We start from the raw sequence: 24,081 nt of genomic DNA on the forward strand, positions 1-24,081 counted from the left end.
GTATCAGCTTAATTAGACAATTAAAGAAAGAAATTTTGATTTAGCTTGTGTGTCTTGCAATCCATGCAGACAATTTTTATTCTGCATAAAGATCCGCAGTCTACTCGTTATAACTCGAAACCGGATATCCGGATTTCGAGTTACAATGAATAATCCGAATATCCGGATAGTGAAAGCCCGAAAACCCAGTGTTAACTCGTTGACTATCGAAACGAAGAGAGTACTATGCGCACAGGGTGCAGAACGCTCGCCTAATTTGATCACGGTAAAATTCGAGAGGAGCCGAGTGCACTTGTTCACGCGACAGGTCCGTGAGGTTTTCTGTTACGATAATAAACAGCATTTTATTACGTTCTCAGAAGAGTTAACAGAATCGAATACACTTTGACGCGCTGTAATCAATAGAGGAATCGCTAGACTCGGATCAACGATCACGTTCCTACAGTACTTGATCGCTGTCGATACTTTTCAATGTGTCGCGTAACAATATATGTTTTATTTCCTTTCCTGAACTATGAACACTGTAGTGTAATAAATGTTGCTACGTCGCGTATCAAACGCCTTTAACTTTTCTGCCAATGGCGGAAGGTTCTGGCTGTTCGAGATGCGTTTAATAGTCGATCGGGTCGAGTATCGTTTAACTGAATATCTTCCGGGATATTTTATCTTTTGTTGTCATTCTCGATTAATTTACAATTATGTTTATCGTCTCGAACAGTCAGAGCCCTCGTCCATCGCTATACAGCTATACAAACACATGGTCCCGGGGGTGCTCCGATTCTACTACAGCATTCCTTCCGTAGCGTCGCGTTTCCGTTCACAACATGGCGAATCACTAAACCGCGGACCTTATGCGTTCACTTCAAAAATTCGCTACGATTTGTTATAATAGAAATATTCAAAGAATCAAAGAGTGTTGATACATTATTGGACAGCGGATTTTATGCATTCATGACAAAAACGAGTAGGCGTGAATTAAAATGGTAGAAACATTAGAAGAATTAAAAAATACTCTCATATTATTTTTAAACATTAAAAAATTAAAAAAGAAATTATTGAAAAAGGAAAGAAATTAGCTCCTCTTGTAACAGGAAGTTTGTACTTTGCATAAAGATCCGCAGCTTCGGCCGTTTCGAAAAACGTCGCGCGACGTTACGGGGGGAAACGCGTGTACTCTTGTCTACCAGACAGTCGTCTGTCATCTACGCTCAGGTCTATTTTCCGTACAAATTTAGGCACGACGATAAGCTAACGTTACGACACTCAGACTTCCGCGACGTTTTCCCTTAACTTCTATCCACTATCCACGAACATGTGGCCTGTTTCTTTTACTCTTAACGCTACAACTACGGGTCACAATGACCAATTGCGGATTTCTCGTTCACCACGAAGCCTCTGGAGGCATCGTGACGGTGCTACATCGGAGGGGGATTCTTAAATAAATTTATTTGCGCGAAATCTCAACAAACGTACCCTTCTCGAGGAAATTACGAACCAGTCTGACTGGTCTCGGTAGTGTCCGGTGCTAAGTGCACCAACGGTATCATTTCTTCTTTTTTCTCTCTATACGAGAACGCCCTGAAACAGTTCAGTACATAACAAAATATCGAGTCGACCTGGCTGATGATTCGGTCAGGCCGACCGTTTTCCCGTGAAGGCGGTCTGGTAAGGCCTGCTTGTCGGAAATCTTCGGGTCGCTGGACCGAGGATGGGGTGCATAGTCGTGCTTATGGTAGGGATGCCTACTTCACCGAGATTTCCTATTGCATGCTTTCTTGGAGCCGTGTCGTTGGAACGAATACCTTCTCAGGCTCCTGTAAAATGGTCCTGCAATTTTTCTGTGTCATCAGAGCTTCAGATTGAGTCTCTAAGTCAAATCCGGGCTTGGAACTGTAGTAACTTTGAAAGTCTAAGGATTTCAGCAAACCTGTTCACCGGTAAATAGTGTGTTACGATGTTACGGGGCCAAGGGGTGCGGGATTATGGTCCAGGTATCCGTTCCAGCGATAGTGCGTGCACGCATAACAATCGTTTTGGTGTACAGGTGGTTCGCTCTTAATACTAGGCTAGACAATCTAATCGGCGCCGCTCAGAGAAGACGAAATAGGATCGTCCCGCGTTCTCCGACCACTTTGGAAGAGTAAGGCAATTTCTCTACGTTCCAGAGGAAACACGGCGCTAGTTACAGGGGCGTACGATTACATGGAGCACCGAGCGTGTACGGTGGCACCCTCTTGCCGGTCGATTCTCTTATGTCATCTTTCGTCATCGTTCTATCCCCGCCGCTACAGTGGTTCTCATACTTGCTGAACAAGCTTCTCGCGTGTCTCGATGTCTCCACGGCAGAACCTCGTTTACATGGACAAAAGTAAATGCTCTATTATCCGAACTACGGTCCAGCGTATTTTTGCGTTGAATGCTCGAGACGAAGTTGTTTGGTCAGCGAATAAACGAGGTTCTACTGTACTTTCTAATCCACTATTAATACCTTAATGATACCGACTAGTGTACTGTGATCTGTTTTTCGAAAGAGGACAAGCCATAATCACGATTAATAGACTGCGGGTTTTAAGCATTTATGGGAAAAATTAATATACGGTCTAACACAAAATTTTAAAGATTGAAAGAACAAACGTATCGTCGTTTAAATTCGCTACAGATAATTTAGTAAACATTTCCAAGTAAAAATTTCAGTGTTGCATGAGTAAATTGCACCAGTTCCGTAACTTCAGTATTTTTCAAAAAACAGACCGCAATACTTTGTCCTTAGCAGGTGTCCCTAAATCAGGGGGTTAAAGCTTGGAGCTCGACGCTTTCCCGGAAATCTAGAGAAAGGGAAAATTAGTTGACAGCTAATTTTCTCGGACCAGCAAGCGGGTGCCACCGTGAATCGTGTCGACCGCACGATCTCTCCTCGCGGGCGACGCTCGCTTCCTTTAACGGCCGCGCGTTGTATAATCCTCTGTTATTATTTAATCAATTCTTATCGGATTACGCGTATGCAATATGTACATATGTCGGTCGAGTTACAAGGAACGCGATGAAACGTCCGGGACCGCGGTGCAAGCTCCGATCAATCGGCAGACGACCGCAGTGACATTTATCGCGTTACACGATCGACCTTTTGTCTCTGCGTTGCGCTTCTCGCCTCCCTCGCGACGATTCACTGAGAGTCTGTGCGCGGTCTCAGCTTCGCCCTCGCCGTCACCAAAAGGTTGCTCGGCGGCTCCGCCGTTGGCTGCGATTGCTCCAACTGTAATCAAATCGTTTGCTTGTTAGGCTAAGTAATTGCGACTGAATTAGAGACTGGTTAGGAGTCCAAGGACCTTTTCGAAATCCCTGGGAATATAGCAGAGTTCCTAGAGGATCTTATGGATTCCCTAGAAAATTTGTGAAGGATCACAATTGTCCTCATATGTCTCTAAGATGATTTTAAGACTGCTGAGAAATCACCAGGAATTCTTTAGAGGGTCTGAGATTTGCTGAAAAATTCGAAAAGGGTCCAAAGATCCCTTAGGGATCCTTAAGGAGCTAGTAGAACTTTTTTAGAGACCTTTAGAACAGTCGTGAGGGATCACAATTGTCCTCAAATGTCTCTAAGGTGATTTTAAGATTGCTGAGAGATCTCCAGGAATTTTTTAGAGATGCTAAGGTCCGTTAGAAAATCCCTAAGTACCTTGTAGGACTCCTAAAGGATCTCATGGGTCCCTAAAATATTCCCAAAACGTCTCAAATGTCTCTACTATTTTTAAGGAATTTTTGAAAACATCCAAAAGACTCCAGGGATTACTTAGAGTCTCTTGGATGCATCTTACTGTTCTAAGAGGTCTAACAGGACCTCTGGGATCCGGGCATGACCTTGGGAATCTTTTGGAGATCGTTGGAATATTTCAAAAATGTTTTAGAGACATAACTCGGACCAGTGAGTTCTCTTTAGAGTTCCTGTTTGGCATTAACAGATTTTAGAGGTCCTTTTAAAGTATTTTAGAAGATCCTGAGAGTCCACAGGGTTTCTAGAGATATGTTGAAGCTCTCCTACTATTCTGAAGAGTTTCAACAGGGCCTCTAGGATTCTTACATTCCTGGGGAATTTTTTTGATTGTTCAAAATTATTTTGTGCGCTATAAATACAATCTGTTTTTGAAAGGAAATTCCTGGGGGTTCCCTCAAACGGTCGCAATTGTTTATCCCTTCCTAACGTTGCTAACATATTATGGGGGCTTGGAATAATTAGAGTAGGGTGGACAACTATTGTAACATCAATGTAAACACAGTTATTAAGCGCCCTATACCCAGGGAGCGGTTTGACGTCAGAAACATCAGATGACACCAAGTGACGTTAGAGAAGCAAATACAAACAACCATAAAGAACAGCATAACAACTCTTTGCTCAAAGAGACCACGGACGTATCACGGAGTATCGGCGCCCCTACTTTATTTAGTCGATGGTCAAGTTCTCAGTCGTTTACGTCAGATCTAATAGGGGATGGAGGTCGAGTGTGTTGAAAAGTATTCCCAGGAAAAACAGTCTAAGCAAGGCCGGCCTTCCGAGGGTTAAATCTGTACTTTCTGGAGAGCAAATTGATGAAGGTCCTCGCTGAAGAATCCTTGAGCTCAATCAGCGCACCTTAACTCGAGGCATTCTTCTCTGATATTTTTCCAGTGTTCTCGAGGGATGTTGAAACCGTAGCAATTTGCTCCCTAACGTTTCCTAATTTGCTGGATCACACCGGATGGCTTACTGGGAATTCAATGAATTTCATTTAGCAGAAATTACCTGAGCTCTCAACCGAACTGACCAACTACATTCATACAATATGCTGTTTTACAAAAAGTCAAAAATTGGAGTCTAGACCACATGTACATTTTGACCATTTTTACATACTTGTTACACCTAGAAATCATTCTCTCCGAAAAAGAAGAGAATTGGAAGAAAACGAGGCCAACGGAGAAATGCAATAGGGACAAAAAATTAGCTGTACGATAGACATAATCTATCTCAATGTAATTAAGAATGGCAAGGATTATAAATAAAAATAATTCTTTGCGAACAGTAACAACTGACGGGAACATTTAGGTGGCTACCTTTTGGTGGACCACCTGCACACATTTCGGTAAATGTTCCACCGATTAGGCCACGTTCCAGGGCTAAACTCACCGCCATTTCGATGTGTTTCGCCCTCTGCTCGATGGCCCTTTGCAGGGCGGTTCTAGGATCGTCCTTGAAGTTCTCGTCCCGGTTCTTCTCAGCCTCTCTCCTCGAGGCTGCCTCTCTCTGCTTCTCGAGCGCCCGTTGCAGCTCGCTCTTCTGATTCAGCACGTTCCGGCCCCTGGAAGAAAGTGAAAACCGATTGAGCACAGGTTTGGTTAGCTAATCGTCGTGCGGTAGTCTGCGGTCGCGAAAATCGGCACCGGCGATGGATGAGAAAAACAGTTGTCTCGGTCGGATAGCGGGCTTATGGTCGCGACGCCATAAATACCCGCGCTGGGAACGACTCGCCGGAGATGGAAGAGCACAGCGTCGCCGGCAGGAAATGATTTTCTCGGCGATAGGCGTGCGAAGCGCGTCAAGCGAATTTCCCGTTAGGCTTTCTGTCATGCGATTTGCTTAAAAACGGGCTCGAGCGACGCAATCGTGCGTCTGTCGCCATACGGCACGCTCTCCTTTCGTTTCTGCGTGCGTAGCTCGCTCGCGTGCTCGCTAATTTCAATGCAAAACGCGCTTTTCTGCTACGGAATTCGCGAGACTTTTTTTTTGGCCAGTTCTTAAAGAATTTTCTGCATTCACTATTTTTTTTACCGTTTCTAATTGTGCGTTTTTTGTTATATTTTTTGGTAATGCAAGGTTAAATGGGGGTCCTCTTCAGAAGGTCGATTTTTCAGGATTTACTAGGTTTACGGAGCCTTAAAATTTTATATTACTTTATGCAAAAGAATACGATTGTATCCGTTCAAATGTATAGCCATACGATCTACTAATTTTTAATAATATACTAATTATTAATATTGTATTAAAAGACTTTTCAATGAATTATGCTATATTTTGAGGATCGCATCGGACGGGTACAATTTGATTTGTTCATGTTTCATTTTTTCCGATATGTCGAAGCGACTTTTAGGATGGTTCTCGAGCAAATGTACCTACACTTTTTGATTGAACAGCAATTCCCTGCGCAGGTCCTTGTGGTTGCTGGAGCTGAGGTAGGGGTTGTACGGTTTTCTGGGCAAGATCAAGCCATCCGGGCCCATGTGTGGAGCAGGTGGTGGCGGAGGCGGTACACCCAACACCGGTGCCATGTTTCTCCCTGCAAAAGCACATAGTTGTACGTTAGGCACATCCGCCACGAGGCTTCTGCAATTCTCCCCACGAAACTTCTCGCATAAATAATTCTTCGGCGGCGTGCATTGTCCGGACGCTTTTCGCGTGCACTTTACCCTCTTGCCGAGGGAACACTATTTTCAACCCTCGTACGTTACGAGTACGCCATTTTCCGAGTTAAATATTAATTGCGGCTCAATTTAATTCGTGAAATAGAAATGTACCGTGTACACCGTCCGTAACAGGTATAAAAAATTCATCTTGTCGGACAAAGAGGAAAAGGGTGGGGATATTCGTACGTTTAATGAATGCCGTGTCTATCGATATTGAAAAATTGTCGTAGAACTAGTGGCACCGATTTATATTAATATTTATTCGTTCTGCAATTTACTAAATTATAGCTTGAGGTGCAAACCCCATTAGCGGGTAGGCAATGACAATTATTAATAACTGTGATCGTTTCTACGAATGAAACAGACGCTCACGTGACACGCAGAAGATTCACGGCGGCAGTCAACGTGGTAATTTATTAAAACAAATGGAGAAACGAATAATCTTTGGTAGAGAACGTTGAAGAAACGCAACCCTTCCGTCGAAACTTTTCCTCCGCGCGAAGAGGGTTGCGAACGTGGAAAAATGGAACACGATCGCAATGCACTTTCCCCGGCAGTTCACGGTTCGTTTAGGTATTATTCACCCTCGAACGTGGCGATTCTCGTCCTGACGCTCTCGGCCTGCTCGCACATCGCAGTGAATCGCACTGAGGCATTTTTTTTACGGCCGGCCCGTATCAAACAGCGAACTTCTATATAGTTTTGCGAGGGGCTTCGCATAGCCGCTAATCGGATATAGTTGAGTACGTGTGTGGAACCGTCTGCTGCGAACCTGCGTGCCTTCGTCTTCTCAAGGTGACGTAAACAGTGGGCTCATTTCATTTTGACCTTTGCACCGATCGCTTTCCCCATTAACTCTACCGCAATAATTGTGCAGAAAAGCTATGAATTTTCTCAGTCGTCCGTAATCTTTTCGAGGACCGCACGCACGTCAACTGGCGTTCCAAAATGGCGTCGATACCAGTATACGAGCCGTACGATTTGATTCCATAAGAACACTATTTTCCATATTCGGAAAACCATCGTTCCCAAAGAGTTATTACGGTTGTAGCCACTGTTGTGGTCGCAATGACCAGGTCTTTAAGCAAATTCCCATTTTTGCATACAATTTTGCGAAGACTGAGATATAGGAAAAATTTCTTTCGTTGGCTAAAAGACTCCTTCTGGTCCTTTTATCGATCTTTTCATGAAATATTTTCCTTTTAACCTCTTAAGCACGGAACGCTCGTCCACAATTCTCAGGTTCGGCGCACAGTGGGCAATTTGGACGAAATCGGATTCAAAATCAAAGAACTTTCGATAGAAATGAGGTAGAGCGATGAAATTTTTTTTAAATTAAAGCTGAACCTTTGTAGAATATGGGAAAAATAGGAAGATTATTACCATGCAATCATTTCAACGAAAAAATGATTTCATTAGTTTTTGTCACAAAAATCTATTTTTTGCAAAATCCTGAGGTCGTAGACAAATTTTGAGACCAGATTTGAAATCAGCGCGAAAAAATCTATGGGAAATGATGTATAGCATGTTAAAAAAAAAATGTTTTCCTCGCGTGGTATTGGAAAAACTAAAATTTTCTTGAATTTGTGCGCGTTTAACGAATTTTCTCGAGGTTAAAAAACGTTCGTACCACAATCTCTCTATTTTTCCCATATTCTACGAAGTTTCAGCTTTAATTTCCAAAAAATTTCATCGCTCTACCTCATTTCTATCGAGTTCTTTGATTTTGAATTTGAAAAGCCACTATAGTAGTGTTGCCGTTGAAACTGGTGCTTTCCACGGAAGCCACTATAGTGGCGTACAGAGATCAAAGATCACATTCTACATCGTCGAATCTTTCGTCGATCATTCATCGACACTAACAGCTCCCGGGGTTCTGAAAATTTGCGTCGAAATGTAGGAAATCGGAGGGTGTGACGCATAGACTATGACGCGTCGCAGGCGTCTCGGCGTCGCGTCGCGGCGTTGTGCAATTAGCGCGTGCCTTCTTCTTCATTTTCGCCGTGCAGCGGTCGCGCGTGTGGGTGGAGGATCTCGCGTGACCTATCGACACGTCGAAGAACCGCCGCGCCGCGGGAAAAGAGGTCGCGAAAGTGAGTCACCGTTGAGTTTTGTTGCGTGCCGGCAATTCGAACACGATCAGGTTGCTCGATACCACCGCGTGATTCTATCTCGCCCCGAGTGTTTGCTCCTATTTCTTTCACTCTACTAAACAACGCGCTCGAACATGTGCTCCTGCAACAATTACGCGAATCCCTCGAAAAATCGGCATTTTTCACGCTTTCGGGGACCGCTTAAATTCTCGTTCGTCCAGCCTTTTCACTTGTTCGCTGCCCGTTAATCAGTTTGCAAGCCTAATCTTTCCGTCAACTATTACAGCAAGGGACCCAATTACCGTGCGGGTACCAATTACTGTGCCTATATTAATTACACTTATTTTTAACGAATATTGATCATTAAGAAAAAGAGATATTAAATTGTTTTCGTTAAAATCAGTTAATTCATATATGTTATATATCTCTTTAAATATTCGTTATGATTTAAAAACAAATGTATAATTGATATAAGTATAGTAATTGGTATCCCCGCAGTAATTGGATTGTCCTGAAAGTGTCCTTCGTTTCTACAGGAATTCTCAGCAATTTTTTTATAATATATGCCTCATGCCTAGCTTCAGAATAGGGCACAGGAGTCGTTTATCAAATTTCTTTGAAAAGCAGAAAAATAGGATCGATCGATCAGTTGGCGAATTCGGGGAGCGTAGATCGTTTTCGTCGAGATTAATGTCCGTGCGGTCGATGGGTCCCGCAGAGAATGACGAGAGAGCAAGGGAGAGAGAGAAAGAAAGGGGAAAGGGAATGAAAATAAAAATATGCGGACCCGGTCAGGATGTAATTTTGAGGCAGATGTGCGGGTACACGAGAGAGGGAGATCATCGCACTCCGCGAGCAAGGAGCAGCTGAAGTAGCGTGAGAAAATGCGGCGACCGCTCCGACAGATGATAATGACCGAAGGGCAGAGTCAGGGCCGTAACCATTTAGCGGATTTACGAAGAACCACCGCGGCTGAAAACCGCATTTCCCGATGTCTTTTCTCGATGTCCTCCGCTTCGATCTTCCTCCACCGTCCAACACACATTTCTATAACACTTACTTGAATTAGGGCCCAGGGAACTATATCCGCTATCGCATATGTCCAATTCGTAACCATGACTTGAAACAAACGTAACCTCTCTCGAAATAAAACTGATTGATTGCAGTAAGCTCTAATCGTATATGTTAAAAAAACTTTGAGAAATCATTAAAGAAAGAAATTTTATCCAGTTATTTTATGTCACTCAACTTAGCATCAAGGCACGAAATGAATTAAGGAAACGAGGGCCAGATGAGGGTTAATTGGATCAATCGTTATCTGAATAAATGCAATTTACTACCAGGAAAATAATTATTCTATTATCCGAGACTTCCTTTATGCTAGTATCTTTATCCAGGTCTGTACCAACCCTCCCGAAGACCACAAACATTTTTATACTCATAATTCATTTCTCTTATTTTATTTTATTTGTCTCTCTAATTTATTTCTTTTTAATTTGTTTCTCTCCTAAATCTTGTTTTGCGTTGAACCTACGACTCCATCGCGTACATTAACTTACACTTCTCCACTTAAATTCCTCCAACGACTCGAAACAGCCGTGCCCATCGGATAATCCTGGCCCATTGTCAGCTAATTCGTCACAAAAGGCTCTAATCTCCAGAAACTGTGCAGCAGAGTTCCAAGTTTCTGATTCAACGATTCCCCTCCCAAAGAACGAGCGATCGATCTCGTCTCGATAAAGCGAGCAGTCGTCACTAGACTGCGGATGTTTATGCAATTTGTAATTTTGGGGGGAAAATTTTCACAAACTGGAGAATAAAATATTATTTTTCAGTGGCCTTAATAGATCTTTATAGAATTTCATGTTCCAGCATTTTTTAAATATTTTCGGAAGCGAAAAACGCATAAAGCTCCGCAGTCGTCGCTTAGGGCAGCTAACGAACAACTTTCTTGCCGGCGCATCAGAAGGGAAACGGCTCGGAGGCTCGATTTTTATGAGCGAAAAGTGAATTTCACGGACGAATTTGCTCAGCGAAGCGCGACGTCCGTGCTGAATACCTGTGCCACTCGTAACCGATCTTTCGTGGAATTAGGTTCGCGACAAGCGATCGTCGAGGGAGGTCGAGAGTGGGAGGTTTAGACACGAAAGTAATTTTTCCTAGCGAGAAACGGCCTCGATCGAGGCTCCGATCTCTCGCGACAAAGGATGTTCCAGGGACACTCGGACGCTTTCGATTTCCATTAGCACGTGTGTGCCCTCCTCATCATGGCTGGCGTCAAGCCAACGAGCAATTAAACCGAGAGAAGCCTCGAATTGATACGCGGCGGCGAAAGTAATCGGGGGTTGTTCCTACTCTATACTAATATCGACCTAGTTTCGGTAAAGACCAATTCCGAGAGCCGTTTTTCTCGACGCGAACCGGGGCAGAAAAATTGCCAGCAGTCTGTTATGGTTCTTCTCGCGATAACTGTCGAGAGACGCCGTGACTCTTTGATCAGAGTTGGGGCCCTCGGTGTTTGATACCTTGTTCGCGACAATGGATATTAAAAAGGAGATATGTAACATACATATTAACTGATCTCAATGAAAACAATTTAATACCCCTTTTTTAATATTCATTACGCTGTAAAAATAAATAATTATATTTATTTTAATATTCTAAATTTTTTATTTCAATATAGGCACAGTGATTGGTACGCTCACAGGAATTGGGTCCCTCACCCCACGTCAAATTCAACCTACCGAGCGTTGAAACTGTCTGGTGTGTGTAATAGAAAATCGAAAAATTAAAAATTTTAAATTTAAAAGTAAAAATAAAGAATTGAAAATTAGGGCTGAACGGTTCGAAACGAGTCTAGCAAACCGGGAACGGGCTGATTCGCGGAACACGGGCACTTCGAAGGGTTATAATCGGTCGGCACGATTGATATTCAGGGTGCGCAGGGGGTGCAGACAATGGCGAACACCATAGGCAAGCTCGGGCATCCTTTTCAACGCGTCGCGGGAGATTTGGTCAATGAGACCAAAGCGTACCGACCATACTGATCCAGCATGATCTGATGCGCCGCCTTTTATTGTCAGTTAGGGCTCTTTACTGCAGGATCCTCGTGTACCATAATCACAATAATAAAAGAAAAAAAAAGTACAGAGAGAACGAGCGAAGGGACAGGAAAAGATACATCGATGAAACGTGACTCACCGTTTGTTAAACCGTCGCAGCTGTCCGCGTCGCTCTTCAAACCGTTAGCGATCACCTGGAACAATTATATGCATGATTAACGGAGAGCTCAAGACAGTTATTAATTAGTAGAGTATTCGTATGCGGTTGGTGTGCACAGCTTCGAACCAGTTGCATGCTAATTCGCGAATCGCTCGTGCGGGAAATGCGCGTGACCTTTGCCGGCGACGTGCGTTAAGATTCGAATTCGAATCGGTTTCCCGCCCTTTTTTGGCGCGAATGCTCGGCTGGATTTGCATTCGAACTGTTGTCTGCAACCTTTTTGGTTGACGAGCGACTTCCTAGGATATTGTTATTGTTGTTGTTGTTGATTTGGCGAGATCCGATAGAAACGAAAAATATGTTTAGAAACACCGTATTTACAAAATCGAAGGATAGACAAATGGTTAATAATATTTAAAAGACAGAAATGCGAATTCAGAAGCACGAAACACAATAGCAATTTGTATTAATATTTCTGATATAATTAAACGGAAAAATACAAGCATTTAGACGCACAAAATACCTGATTTAAGTGAAGAACATAGAAATTCAAAAGCACGAAGCAAATTAATTTATAGACAAACACCGGATAGATTTGAAGTGAAAAATGCAGAAATGAAGAATAGAATGCAATTAAGAATAAAATTAAGAATACAATAAAGAACAAAATAAAGAATACAATTAGGAATAAAATAAAGTATACCTTAAAGAATCAAATTTAAAATAAAATAGAGATCAAAATAAAGAACACAATTAGGAATAAAATTAAGCATACAATTAGGAATAAAATAGAGAATAAAATAAAGTATACCATAAAGAATAAAATTAAAAATAAAATAGAGATCAAAATAAAGAATAAAATGAAGAATAAAATAAAGTGAAACCCACATATACCAAAATTTCAAAGATCATTTGCAGTTATGAACGTAAGAATGAATCGTTGAGTGCTATATTGTACGTATCGGGGAATTTAGGTTTGCAGTGAACATCGTTCGAACCGATCAAACGGTTACGCTGTAACATTTAATTGTGATGAAACTGCCGATTGCGCCGCGTTCATTGTACTTTCGCTCGCTTTCACTCTCTTCTGCGTCTGTGTTCTCCAACCGTGTGCGACAGACAGTTTTCATTGTTTCTCTTTTTTGTTATTTTTATTTCTACCGGTGCTTCCGGCGAGCGATGTCGCACGGTATCGGTATCGTTGACATTAATCAAGCGTCCGACACTTACGTAAACGATTACTATCGCGGTGTCTCTCGATCCGATGGATTCACGTGTGACGAGAAATCTAAGGAACAAGATCGAAAGTACTTATGGACCGATTCAAGGTTAATTGTGTCGATCGTTGAAATGCGCTTTTTAGCACTTAAACTGTAATACTGCACTTTTTTTTATAATTAAACACGAAATCTAACACTTAAAACTGTGCTCTTCAATGTTTAAGTACAAGACTGCAAACTGTATAAGAAACTGTGAAACATAAAAATTTATAAATAGGGGACATAGAAATTCAAGGACACCAAACATTCTTGATATAATTAAAACGTAAAAATTCAGAGGTATATAAAAATTCAATTACAAAGCATACAAAATATAAAATTTAAGAGTTCAAAAGTGCCTAATGAAACTAGAGTAGAGGATACAAACGGTCAGAAATATAAAATACAAAATCAAGGGATACCACGACACTAAAAAAATTAAAATAAAAAGGATTTCAATTTGGAAACACAAAATATAAAATTGAAGGGTACAAAAGTGCTTAATGAAACTAGAGTGGAGGATACAAACAGTCAGAAATATAAAATACAAAATCAAAGGACACCATGACACTAAAAAAATTAAAATAAAAAGGATTTCAATTTGGAAACACAAAATATAAAATTGAATGGTACAAAAGTGGCTAATAAAACTAGACTGGGGGATACGAACGCTCAAAGATATAAAATTAAATCGAAAGCTAGGAAAATGTAAAAGAACGTAATGCTATGAGAACATAAAGAATGTGCTCCAATGCGAAGTACAATTGCCACCGCGATGCTAATAAGGTCGTGCTCTAACGAAGCTATTTATACACGAGTGACAAATCAATTTTTCCTTTTAGAATCCCGTCGCCGCTCGACGATGCAACAAAGGCCTAATCATTGTCACTGTAGCATTGAAATTCTCAAGGTGATCATCGGCTCGGAGTTGGCGGAGTGCTAGAATAGTTTTCCCTTGGACGGGACCATTATCGACCGCTGATATCGAGGACGGAAGTTCCCGCTGATAACTGGGCCACGTGGACGTATCTTGGCCCAAAGGAAAAATATTGAAATTGCTCCGAAAATTCTCGTCCATGAAAATATTTAATTAATTAAAATACCTTGAGTGCTGCGTCTCTCGGAAATGGAAGATGGAATTGATAGACCAAATGTATAAATGGGCTCCGAAACGCGAAGGGCTTGAAATTAACCATTCAATTTTGAATCCGTGAAATCAATTACTTTAATTCTATGGAACTTTGAATATTGCTTAGTCGACACTCGAAATAATAAAATATTAATTTTGTACTCTAGTTTGTTAAAATTGGGTTATAAAATTCCATAAATTCCCTCAGTCTAATCGGAGACTCTCTTGCAATTTCCGAAAATTGTGCTGCTCGAAGTTTTACATGTTTTTAAAATATTGTTGATCGTTCGAAGAGCTGAGTCAATTAAAATCGTTGTTATTCGTCTGGAGAATAAATGACGCAGTCGGTTGTCGGAAGAGTGACCACACGGGGTCAACAGTCGCGCATTGAAGTTAGTATACCATCGAAGCAGCTCGTAACGAGAGAGGGTTAAGAACTTTGCTAAGAAAGGTTAAGAATAATGGAAACTAGGGGGGAGAAAACAGGTAGTCTAGAATTACTCGGAGGGGCACGGCAATTCTTTCGAAATTACGACAGCCCTCTCTCTCTCTCTCTCTTTTGCTCTCTTTCATTCGCCCCTCGTTGTTTCCCGCTTCTGTTTCGCTCTCTCGTTGATATTGCGACGAGAAGAGCGCCACGATTCAAAGGTCACCGACTCCGGGAGAGGCTGCTCGAAAATCAACCGGAGAAAAGCCCCGTGTAAGCGATCAAAACTTGAAAGAGAGAGAGAGAGGGAGAAAGAGAGAGAGAAAGAGCTGGAAACAATAGTCTCGGCGAAGAATCCGCGAGCGCCAACGAGAGATAATATATTCGAGCGCGAAGAGGCTGCACCGGAAGTCGACGCGAATGACGACAATCATTCAGCTGTGGAGCACACAGACTCGGTTCGAACTCCAATCTTCGATTGCTATGGCGGTACATAATTACTAGACTGCGGTTCTTCAAAATAAAAATGTTCTTGCAATCGCAAGACACGGGAGCTACATAAACTATTTATTTCGTTCTCTAATCATTTTAACAGAGCCGGAAGTAATACAGTAAGACTGTCAATAAATGTTTTCACTGTTTCGTATGTGATCGAGTTATTTTTAATCCTTTGCGCTCGTAGCCATTTCAACTCTAAAATGAAACATTTCTTCCGACCTAGAATACTTCATTCCATATATATTTTTTCATGTTATAAATACGAAAATGGTGCAATTTACTCGTACAGTACTGAAATGTTTAGTAATTTATTAAATTTACAAACAAATTTAATAATGTAAAAAATATTTTGAATAATGATACAGGAATTTTTAGTGGCGCCTTACAGTCGCCATTCGAGTGCTAAGGGCTAAAAATACTTAGCTCAAACATTTCTTTTACATTACACCTTTTTCTGATTCGAGAAACGCCATATAAAGTGGAGGAGACCACCATACTCGGAAGATTAGCGAGTCTCCCAATGCCTCCGGAATTCAGGAATTCCGCGAATTTAGGCTCGCTAAAACTCTCCGGAAGCGAGTAGGCTCGAAGGAACGCGGAAGAAGCCGAACCCCCTAGGTCGCATTCCTCGGGTTCCTCGGCGCTGTCGTGGCTCCAGGGCGGGAAAAAGGCTGGTCGGTCCGGAGACCTAATTGCGAGCAACAGGGAGACGATGGTTTCGATGTCCAGGACACTCGGCAGGAAGCTAATTGCTCGTCCGCAGGCGCGTGAACACGCGTGCGTAACGCTCTCTCCAGCGCGAGCGCGCGCGTTGTCCCCCTCTGTTCCTGCCGACTGTTTGCAAGCTCGCTTGTTCCACGGTGTAACACACGTAACCGGTAGCCACGGTTAAACGAGTTACGATGATCGGCTTTGGCCGTGGGGGTCGCAAGTCCGGAAGGAAGTGGAAAATATTAACGTCACCCGCGGAACAGGGGGAAGCCGGTTATCCCCTCTGTCGGTGGTTCTTTCGCATTGTGATCGATGGAAACGGCTTTAAAACAGGGGACACCGTGAACACGCCATGGGACCCAGGAGTACCCTTCTCGCCTACGCCGAGCCTCTCTTTTTTTTTCCACCGTTTTCCACCCTTCCGTTGCTAGAAGTGACGCTGAATGCGCCCCGACGGAACTGCCAAGTTGTTTTTGCCATGTGTACGCGCGACTTTTTAACTGAGTTTGAAATTATTAAGAATCTGTCGATCCAATATTTCCATTAACATTCAATTCCTTTTGCTAAGCTTCTGTTGAGCTCGTTTATTAGGTCCATTTCTGGTTCTGCAGCAGATTAATGGAACGTCTAGGGCAGAGCTGTCCAGCGTCTGCCCGTACGGGCAGCGATTTTCTTGCCCTGGGCGTGCCACGCTCCTGCGGGCACGAAGCCACGCCTCTGCGGGCGAGGTTGCATGTATTTAATAATACATAAGCTAATAGGTATGTTGAGCAGCTCTGGTCTAGGGCTTTCGCCGGGTACCTCGAACAGAAAGAGTGATAGGGCTACTCTATCGGGAGATAAATCTGGCTTGAATCTCGCTCATTGTATGCTTACGCTGTAAATTATATTTATTGCGTGGTTGCATTTCCAATGGTGAAATAATTCGATATGGCATCTAGGGCCTAGGGCTCCCGCCATGTGCCTCGAATAAAAAAGATGGTAAGGTTGCGCTGGGAGTTACACGTGGCCTGATTCTTACACGTTGCATTACTATACTGTTGCTTACATCAGGTCACTATCTGATAGTGTTTTTGATTATACGGCAGCTCAATATAGCACCTAGGGCTTCCTCCATGTACCTCGAATGAGAACGACAGGGAAGAGAAGGACCTCCGTCTTGAAGCGAAAGTTTCTCAACACCAGGGACGGACCAATCGATAATATTTCAATTACAAATTCGAAGTCTATTTTGCAGAATATTTTTAACCCTCCGCCGTGGAGCGTGCAATGGCGGCAGCTTTCGTTGCAAAGTCGAGTGGGCGTTCGAGAATAGATCTCTTTCACGGGCCGAGACAACGATCGGGCCGCACTTAGCGAAAAACCTGTTACGTCCGCGCTTTTTCCAACAGCTGCGCTCATTGTTAGTGTTCTTTCGCAGCTTGGTGCTTGAAAACGATCGCGACAAAAGACGAGGTTGTCCTACATAGGCCGAGAAGCTTACGTAACTTGGCGACACCGGCAACTATCTTTGCCGCCTATTTTTCCCGACGGTGCGCAACGTGTTTTCTGGCTTGTTTTCCAGCTGCGACACCGGTGCATCGCGGGGGAAAAAAAAAGAACAAACAAACAGAACTAGGCTAAAAGCATCCACATACGTTGCTCGCGGCTCATTATGCGCAGCTAACTTTACGCGAGGACCGCGGCGCTAATCTCTTCGCCGGCGTCTCTCTTTCGGGAACGATCGAACGCGACGTGTTCGATTAATCTTATGCTTCTAGGATGTCGGACGAGCATCTTGATTTTCACACGTTCGTTAACAATTTCAGAGTGTGCATATCACATCTGCGCGAGTGTGCTTATTAGACTGCGGATTGTTTACGCAGCTCCCAATTTTTGCAGGCAAACTTTGAGAAAGCGGAATCAAAATAATATTTATATAAAATTTATGTAAATAAATTTCAGCATTTATTGGAACTTGCGCCGCCATGCCCAAACGGGCATTGTATTTTCATTTGGTCGAAACGATAATTATTTCACGATTATTAAAGTTTGTAAAGACGCTCCACTGGAAATGATTGCACTTGCTCAATCACATAGGAATCACACTAAAAACCGGAAAAAATCTAAATAAACTCGATCGTGCTATTTCTATCCAACGTATTATCACTCTCAGTGATCGGTAGGTTCGCTGTTGATGGATACCATACAGAGTAAAAATTTCAGAATAAACATTCGGTATTTAATGGGTTAAATGACGGCACTCGGATCGTCCCAAAGAATATCGGGAACAGTATGGAAACCTGTTAACGAGAAATTCGTCGGTCTATGATCGACGGGGCTCGTTCCAAGCAGGCCATAAAACAATGGAGTATCGTTCGCAAATCGCAGCACACTTTCCGGCCAGTTTTTGCGCAGTTTCCTCGTTCGACGGCGAAGCCGTTATTTCTCGTCAGACCGTCGAAGCAATAAATAGTTCCAATTAAGAGACCCAGTCAAGACTGGGAGCTAAAAAGAGCGAGCAAGAGAGAGAGAGAGAGAGAGAGAGGAGAGGCAGCAATGTTGTGAGTAGAACGAGTTTCCATCGTGTCCGCCGGTTTCCCCGTGTCGGTGAACACAATGAACACACCGGCACGAACGATACGATCTCTCGTATCGTATCGGTTTGAAGCTTCGGTGAAAGCGCCCGGGGAATTAAGTTTTATCCTGTAGCCGCCGCCGCCGCCGCCGCCGCCATCGCCGTCTGTCGAAGCTGAACGAAATTATTGCTCGTTAGGACGATCGGCTTGCTACCGCCGGATGCTTACTTTCGCGCGTCCCATCGCCAGAAGATCGATCTCTTTTGTTGCGCGTTTTTCTCGGACATTCCCCGTGTCCTGAACGTTACTTTCGTTGACCACAGGGTCGGCCACCTGCTCGAGACACCGTGGAGTTACCCTAATGGGCCCCAAACCTGTTCGTTTAACTTCACACGCTGAACCTACCACCGCCGGTCGAAATGACCGGTTCCAGATTTTTTATTTCGCAATTACTACAATCATGAAGATACTTCCGTGGGAAATTACGAAATAAATATGTTTAGTACAGCACATACAGTGAATTCTCGTTATATGTCAACAGCACGGGTCTTGTCAGCGTCGTGCATCGTCTAGGAGACACAACCCGAGCCCCGTTTTATGTTTACGAGCTTCGTGGCCCCTCGCGGGATATACCCCGCAGCAGTGGGGATAATTCTGCGACGTTTATCGTCCAGGCCTTGGCGACATATATCGAGAAATCACTGTATTATAATACGAACCTTGCAAAATCTAAATAAATTCGATATCGTCATTTTTATAAGACAACACGTATCACTTTCAAGGCTCGGTAGGTTTAGTGTTAACTAATTGCCCAGTAGTGGAATTTATTTAATTATACAGTTACGTAAATTGTTTTTGTAACTTCGCCTGTTCTTGAAACAAATGACATCGGTATAAACTGAACAACTATTAGTGGACCAATAGCAGAATCAATTTGGATTACTTTCTACCCAGTTATCCGATCGCGCGGTTATGTAAATTTTCTACTACCCGTTGGTAAAAGCATTTTAACGACGCACTAAGCCGCTGTACTTAGGATGCATATTGAAAATTTCGAAACCCATGCCGCGCTATAAATGCGCAAAGAAGAGATCTCTCTTAATATATCGTGACGAGGCTACATTGCACTTATTGTGTTGGCCCATAAATCACTTCCGTTTTCCTTGCTTTTCCGGGACGCTCCTCGCGTAATAGTCATCCGTTACAATATATTCTGCTTCATTACGCAACCTCGCGAGTATTATTCAATTAACACGCGTCGGCTGCACGCGTGACGTCATGCTGCATTGGAAATTTTTATTGCGATCTGAAAACCCGCACAATAACAGAACACTGATACAGAAATGATTAGGACAGGAAATACATTTTCATTGAAATTCTGCTTCTTGTAACGGATGAGCAGACAATATTATTTTGCACAGGGAGCCATCATTTTCTGATCAGCGATATTGGCAATCGTAAATGACTCCTTACTTTGCTAACTGTGAAGATCAATAGGTAAACAAATCGTGGATAATTGAAACAGAAAAAGAATTCTGTATTTTTTTTTTAGAGATTTTGAAATTAGTCAATAAAAAGAAAGTTTTGATAATAATTGGGGAGATCGGCTGACGAGCGGTGGGGGTTTGAAGAATTTTTTTATTTTTTATTTCTGGAGCTTTTGCTTCTTCCTTAACGTCGGGATACTAAAATTGCGATGACGAGGATCGAATAGTGGGGGTTGAAAATGAAGAGGAAAACAAAATCCTAACGGGAGTTGGACGATTAACAGGTTGTAACGGGCCCGACGAATCTGCGGGCGAAAGGTCAGTAAATTTTTCGATAAAACAGCTCGCCGGGCGCGCGTTACTCTCGAGACAGCTTGGGCGCACGCACCGCTGCGTTTCGAATTGCAAAACGGCTTGACGAACCCGTGCAAAACCTTCTCTCTTTCTCTTTCTCGTTTCGCTCACATGCACGATTGCTCCGGGACGCGACAACGTTTCAGCGCGCCTCGAATCGATCCGTTTCGACGACCAACGGGTCCACGTTTTTCGCGAACACTTGGGAGAAAACCAGTGGAAAATAGAAACAAACCACCGCGAGAGGCTCCGCAGTCGTTAGCGGACTGCAATTCGCTTCGTGCGAACTTTTCTTTCCCGGCAAAAGTCCACCAGAATTAAAAGGAAAATAAAATGACGCTGTTTTTCTGGAAATATTTCCGAAGATATTCGCAAGCTGTGCGAATGCATACAATTTTGCAGTGCGACCATCCGTGAACCGAGTAAAAGGCAACTGTAAATCCAGCAATATAAAATGAAATTTTCATTTCGCAAATCATAAGCAAAATAAAACAAAACGATCCATTTATTGAAATGTCTTTTTACAGGCGGTAAGTGCGTACAATTTTGCATATTTAATCACTGAATTTTCAAACAGCTGTCGCGTCAAGAACAACGGAAATAATAAGGGATTCACAACGCGTTTAAAGATTTGTGTAAAAGTCTCGATAAATAAACGAAGGAACATTGAAGATTCCTCTTCATCGATCAACTTGTTAAATAAAAATAAAGCGTGCGAATTTCCGAATGTTCTGGTTCGCCAATTTCCCAGACGTTTTTATAAATTCTAAATGCACGAAACTTGTAGCGTATTCACCCTCGTAAATTCCACCCCTTCCCTCGAAACGCGTGGGAAGTCTTCCAAAGACACTTCCACCCAGAACAGGGGATGTAGAAAATGTTACAGGAACTTTTACCCACTAAAACCCCCAACAGCGGTCGCGTCCCAGTACACATGTGAGGTCTCCGGGAACTTTGCAAACACAACACGCTACCCTGTGGTAGTTTCACCCCTAACGTTCTTCCCGGCGAAGGTATAGGCTAATCACCTAAGCCAAACTACCCCTTGCCATTCAACCCTGAACCTAAACACAATATCCCATAAATTAAGAAGACTTAACTCGGTGCTCAGGGGACAATGCTGTGCTGATCTAACTCGATCTCGATCAACTAACTTGTCTGTTCAATGTTTATTAATATTCTCCAATATTAAGGAATGTTCTCCAGGTACTTCCATATCAAGAAATATTCTGCATATTCTCCAATATTAAGAATGAAGAAAAATTTGTGAAGTGGCCGAAACGGATGAACTTGAAGTGCAGCGACGCAACGGATCCGACATGCAACGCCTTTGATCGTGGTCTCGTCCTCTTCCACTGCAGATTTTCCCGCTTGAGTACTTCGCGAGTGGCTTTACCACTCCGAATCACAACAACTGTTCTGCGAATCAGTCAGCTGGAGGAATGGACCTAACTCGGAGTTCGAGCACACTATTTAGGCTTGTTTGCATGTCCGAATTGCCACTGATTCCTACGGAAATTATATTGCTCGCGAAAGCTCTCTTATCCCAGGGACGGGCAAACAGATAATGTTCAATCTTGTGATCTATTTATCGAGTAATTTGTTCTCGAGTGTATTTCGTTTGTTCTTCACAGATTTTCTTTATTGTACACTCTGTGCACATTCCCTGCTGTGGCTTTATTTCTTTATATCACCCATCAGACTGTGGAACCTTTTGATAAATCTTGCGAAAAAATCGATCGAGTAATCTGTATCACAAATCCTGCAAACTTGTAAGTCTAGTGCTACAATAAATCTTGCAGAATTACAAGATTGGTGCTATGATAAATCTCGCAGAATTGCAAGAGTGGCGCTGTGGTGAATCTTGCAGGTTTGCGGAAGAAATAAAATGGCGTTCGCGATGCCCAATTTAAAAGCGATCCAAGGGACTCAAGAAAGGGCATTGCAAATGCAATTCCCAGTTTCCCCGCTAATTTCGCAAAATGTCTACAGCTCAGGACCTAGGTAATTTTACCTATAATAAATTCCCCAATCTACCAGGAGCCCATCAACAAAGTTGTCAACCATTCCCCCGTCCAGATCTTGTCGAAGTTCCTTATGCTCATGACATCAACGGCAAACCGACTGCAACGATTGGCGACTATTTGCTCGCGAAGTTGCATAACTTCTCGCCAGACCGTGTCATGATTGCAGGCGTGATTTTGAACGCTATCATCCTCCTTGCTACTTCGGGACAACACGCGACAGTGTACTCTGTAGATTCCTACCATTGAAGAGGATCGTTTCCGTTTCCCTGTTTCACGAACACCGATGACCACAATGTTGCCGCGCGCGAGATAAACAACCGAATAAACGCGCCGATCGACAAGATCTTAATAATTCGACTCACAGCCAACACTCCCGTGTTTACGTTCTTACGACAGTTCTACACCACACCCAGTTTCACGTGTCGCAGATAAAAACAAGCTTCTACGACTCCTCGGAAAATACGTCAAAACAAGCAACCGTAATTATCGCACTTTTACGTACATAAGTATTCTTTATTCGTCGCGGAATTTGCATATTCGCATACGCGTCCGCCTGGCGGGCTGTCAGCAACGTGTAATTACCAGTCTCGGGCTATTTATGCGCCAGGAGCAACGCGAAAACAAATTGGCAAGATGTGCGTTAACTGGAAACTGATTTGGAAGAAATCGCGACGTGTTTCAGGTGATTTTATTTCAATACTGTTCCCTTTGCGTTCCGCGCATACGAATGCGTTGGAAAACGCGCATCGGGATCCACGGTTCGTGAGTAATCCGTAATCTGTAGATTGCGGACATTCATGCAACACTGAGCTTCCGAGAACGAGTTCCCGGGACCTAGCTAATGACTAATTTTCTTTCGAGCAAACTCCAATGGGTCGAACGCAGCGTACGAATACGAAGGTTAAGCGTGGTAGTGCTTCCATCGCGTTTTATGCAACAGGAACGCTTGCTGGGAACGCAATCGAATCACAATTTAGTCCACTCTGCTGCACCCACAGAATTTTTCTCCCGTTGATCGGGGCGCTATTATTTTTCTATAATAAATTCACTCGTCGGTCGAAACGTTGGACGATCTGCCGAGAAAAGGAAAAAAGAAATTCACTCGGCGAACGAAACGCAGAGAATTTTGAATCAAACATTTTCGAACGCGCGAATCGATTCTGTCCGGGGCACTCGCGTGATTAATTGAGGCAGTGAAAAAGCGTGTGTACCTTCAGATATCCGATGTGACCCAGGCTGGGACGGAAAATGATCGCGTTATTAGTATGTATTCACTGTTCCCGGCGTGCAACGGCCGTACAACTCGGGGCACTTGCCGCTCGTTCGAGCGCACCACGCGAACTGACAGGACGACAGCGCGGAGACACTGTGGACAGAGAGCCATAGAGAGAGAGAAAGAGAGAGAGAGAGAGAGAGAGAGAGAGAGAGAGAGAGAGAGAGAGAGAGGGAGAAAGAGAGAGAAGAGAGGACAGAAGAGAGGAGAGAGAGAAAGGAGCGCGCACTCGCTGGTCTCTCGGTCGTGCGACCCATGTGCGTTGTAACGGGTACCGACCCTTTGCTTACTTGCTTTCAAGTTCCCGTACGCGAGCGTACTCCTACGATAATGCCGGGCCTCTTATCTCGCATTCCTTCCAGACCCCACCACGTGGGATCTCTATTGATTAATTTATCAATCGTGGTGTCCAGGACATTGCCTTCGTTGGCTTCGCGAGACGCGTGATGGAAGTGCTCTTCTTCATTTCGAGAGATTTTTCGTTGCGATCCTTGCTCAAGAGTCTGTTGCTTGATTTTGTGGGATACGCATTAACGGCGTTCGTACGATTTTTGTGGATAACCCCTTTAGACGTTGTTTGTAACGCTGATTTATACGTCTTTTGTGGGATC

The 24,081-nt window shown here is 43.3% G+C and overlaps 1 protein-coding gene across 1 annotated transcript in view; it reads right to left on the reverse strand.

Annotated features, from left to right (window-relative positions):
- Positions 1-1,859: 1,859 nt before the first annotated feature.
- The window catches only part of LOC143353292 (uncharacterized), a 47,578-nt gene continuing 25,356 nt past the window's right edge, over positions 1,860-24,081 (reverse strand). The window contains exons 3-6 of the mRNA XM_076786494.1: positions 11,727-11,781; positions 6,146-6,305; positions 5,159-5,330; positions 1,860-3,253 (exon numbers count right to left, since the gene is read on the reverse strand). Coding sequence (XP_076642609.1) covers positions 3,164-3,253; positions 5,159-5,330; positions 6,146-6,305; positions 11,727-11,781 — 477 coding nt within the window. The 3' untranslated portion in view covers positions 1,860-3,163. The remainder of the gene's footprint in view (positions 3,254-5,158; positions 5,331-6,145; positions 6,306-11,726; positions 11,782-24,081) is intronic.

This window comes from Halictus rubicundus, chromosome 4 (assembly GCF_050948215.1).
Source record: "Halictus rubicundus isolate RS-2024b chromosome 4, iyHalRubi1_principal, whole genome shotgun sequence".
Taxonomy (NCBI): domain Eukaryota; kingdom Metazoa; phylum Arthropoda; class Insecta; order Hymenoptera; family Halictidae; genus Halictus; species Halictus rubicundus.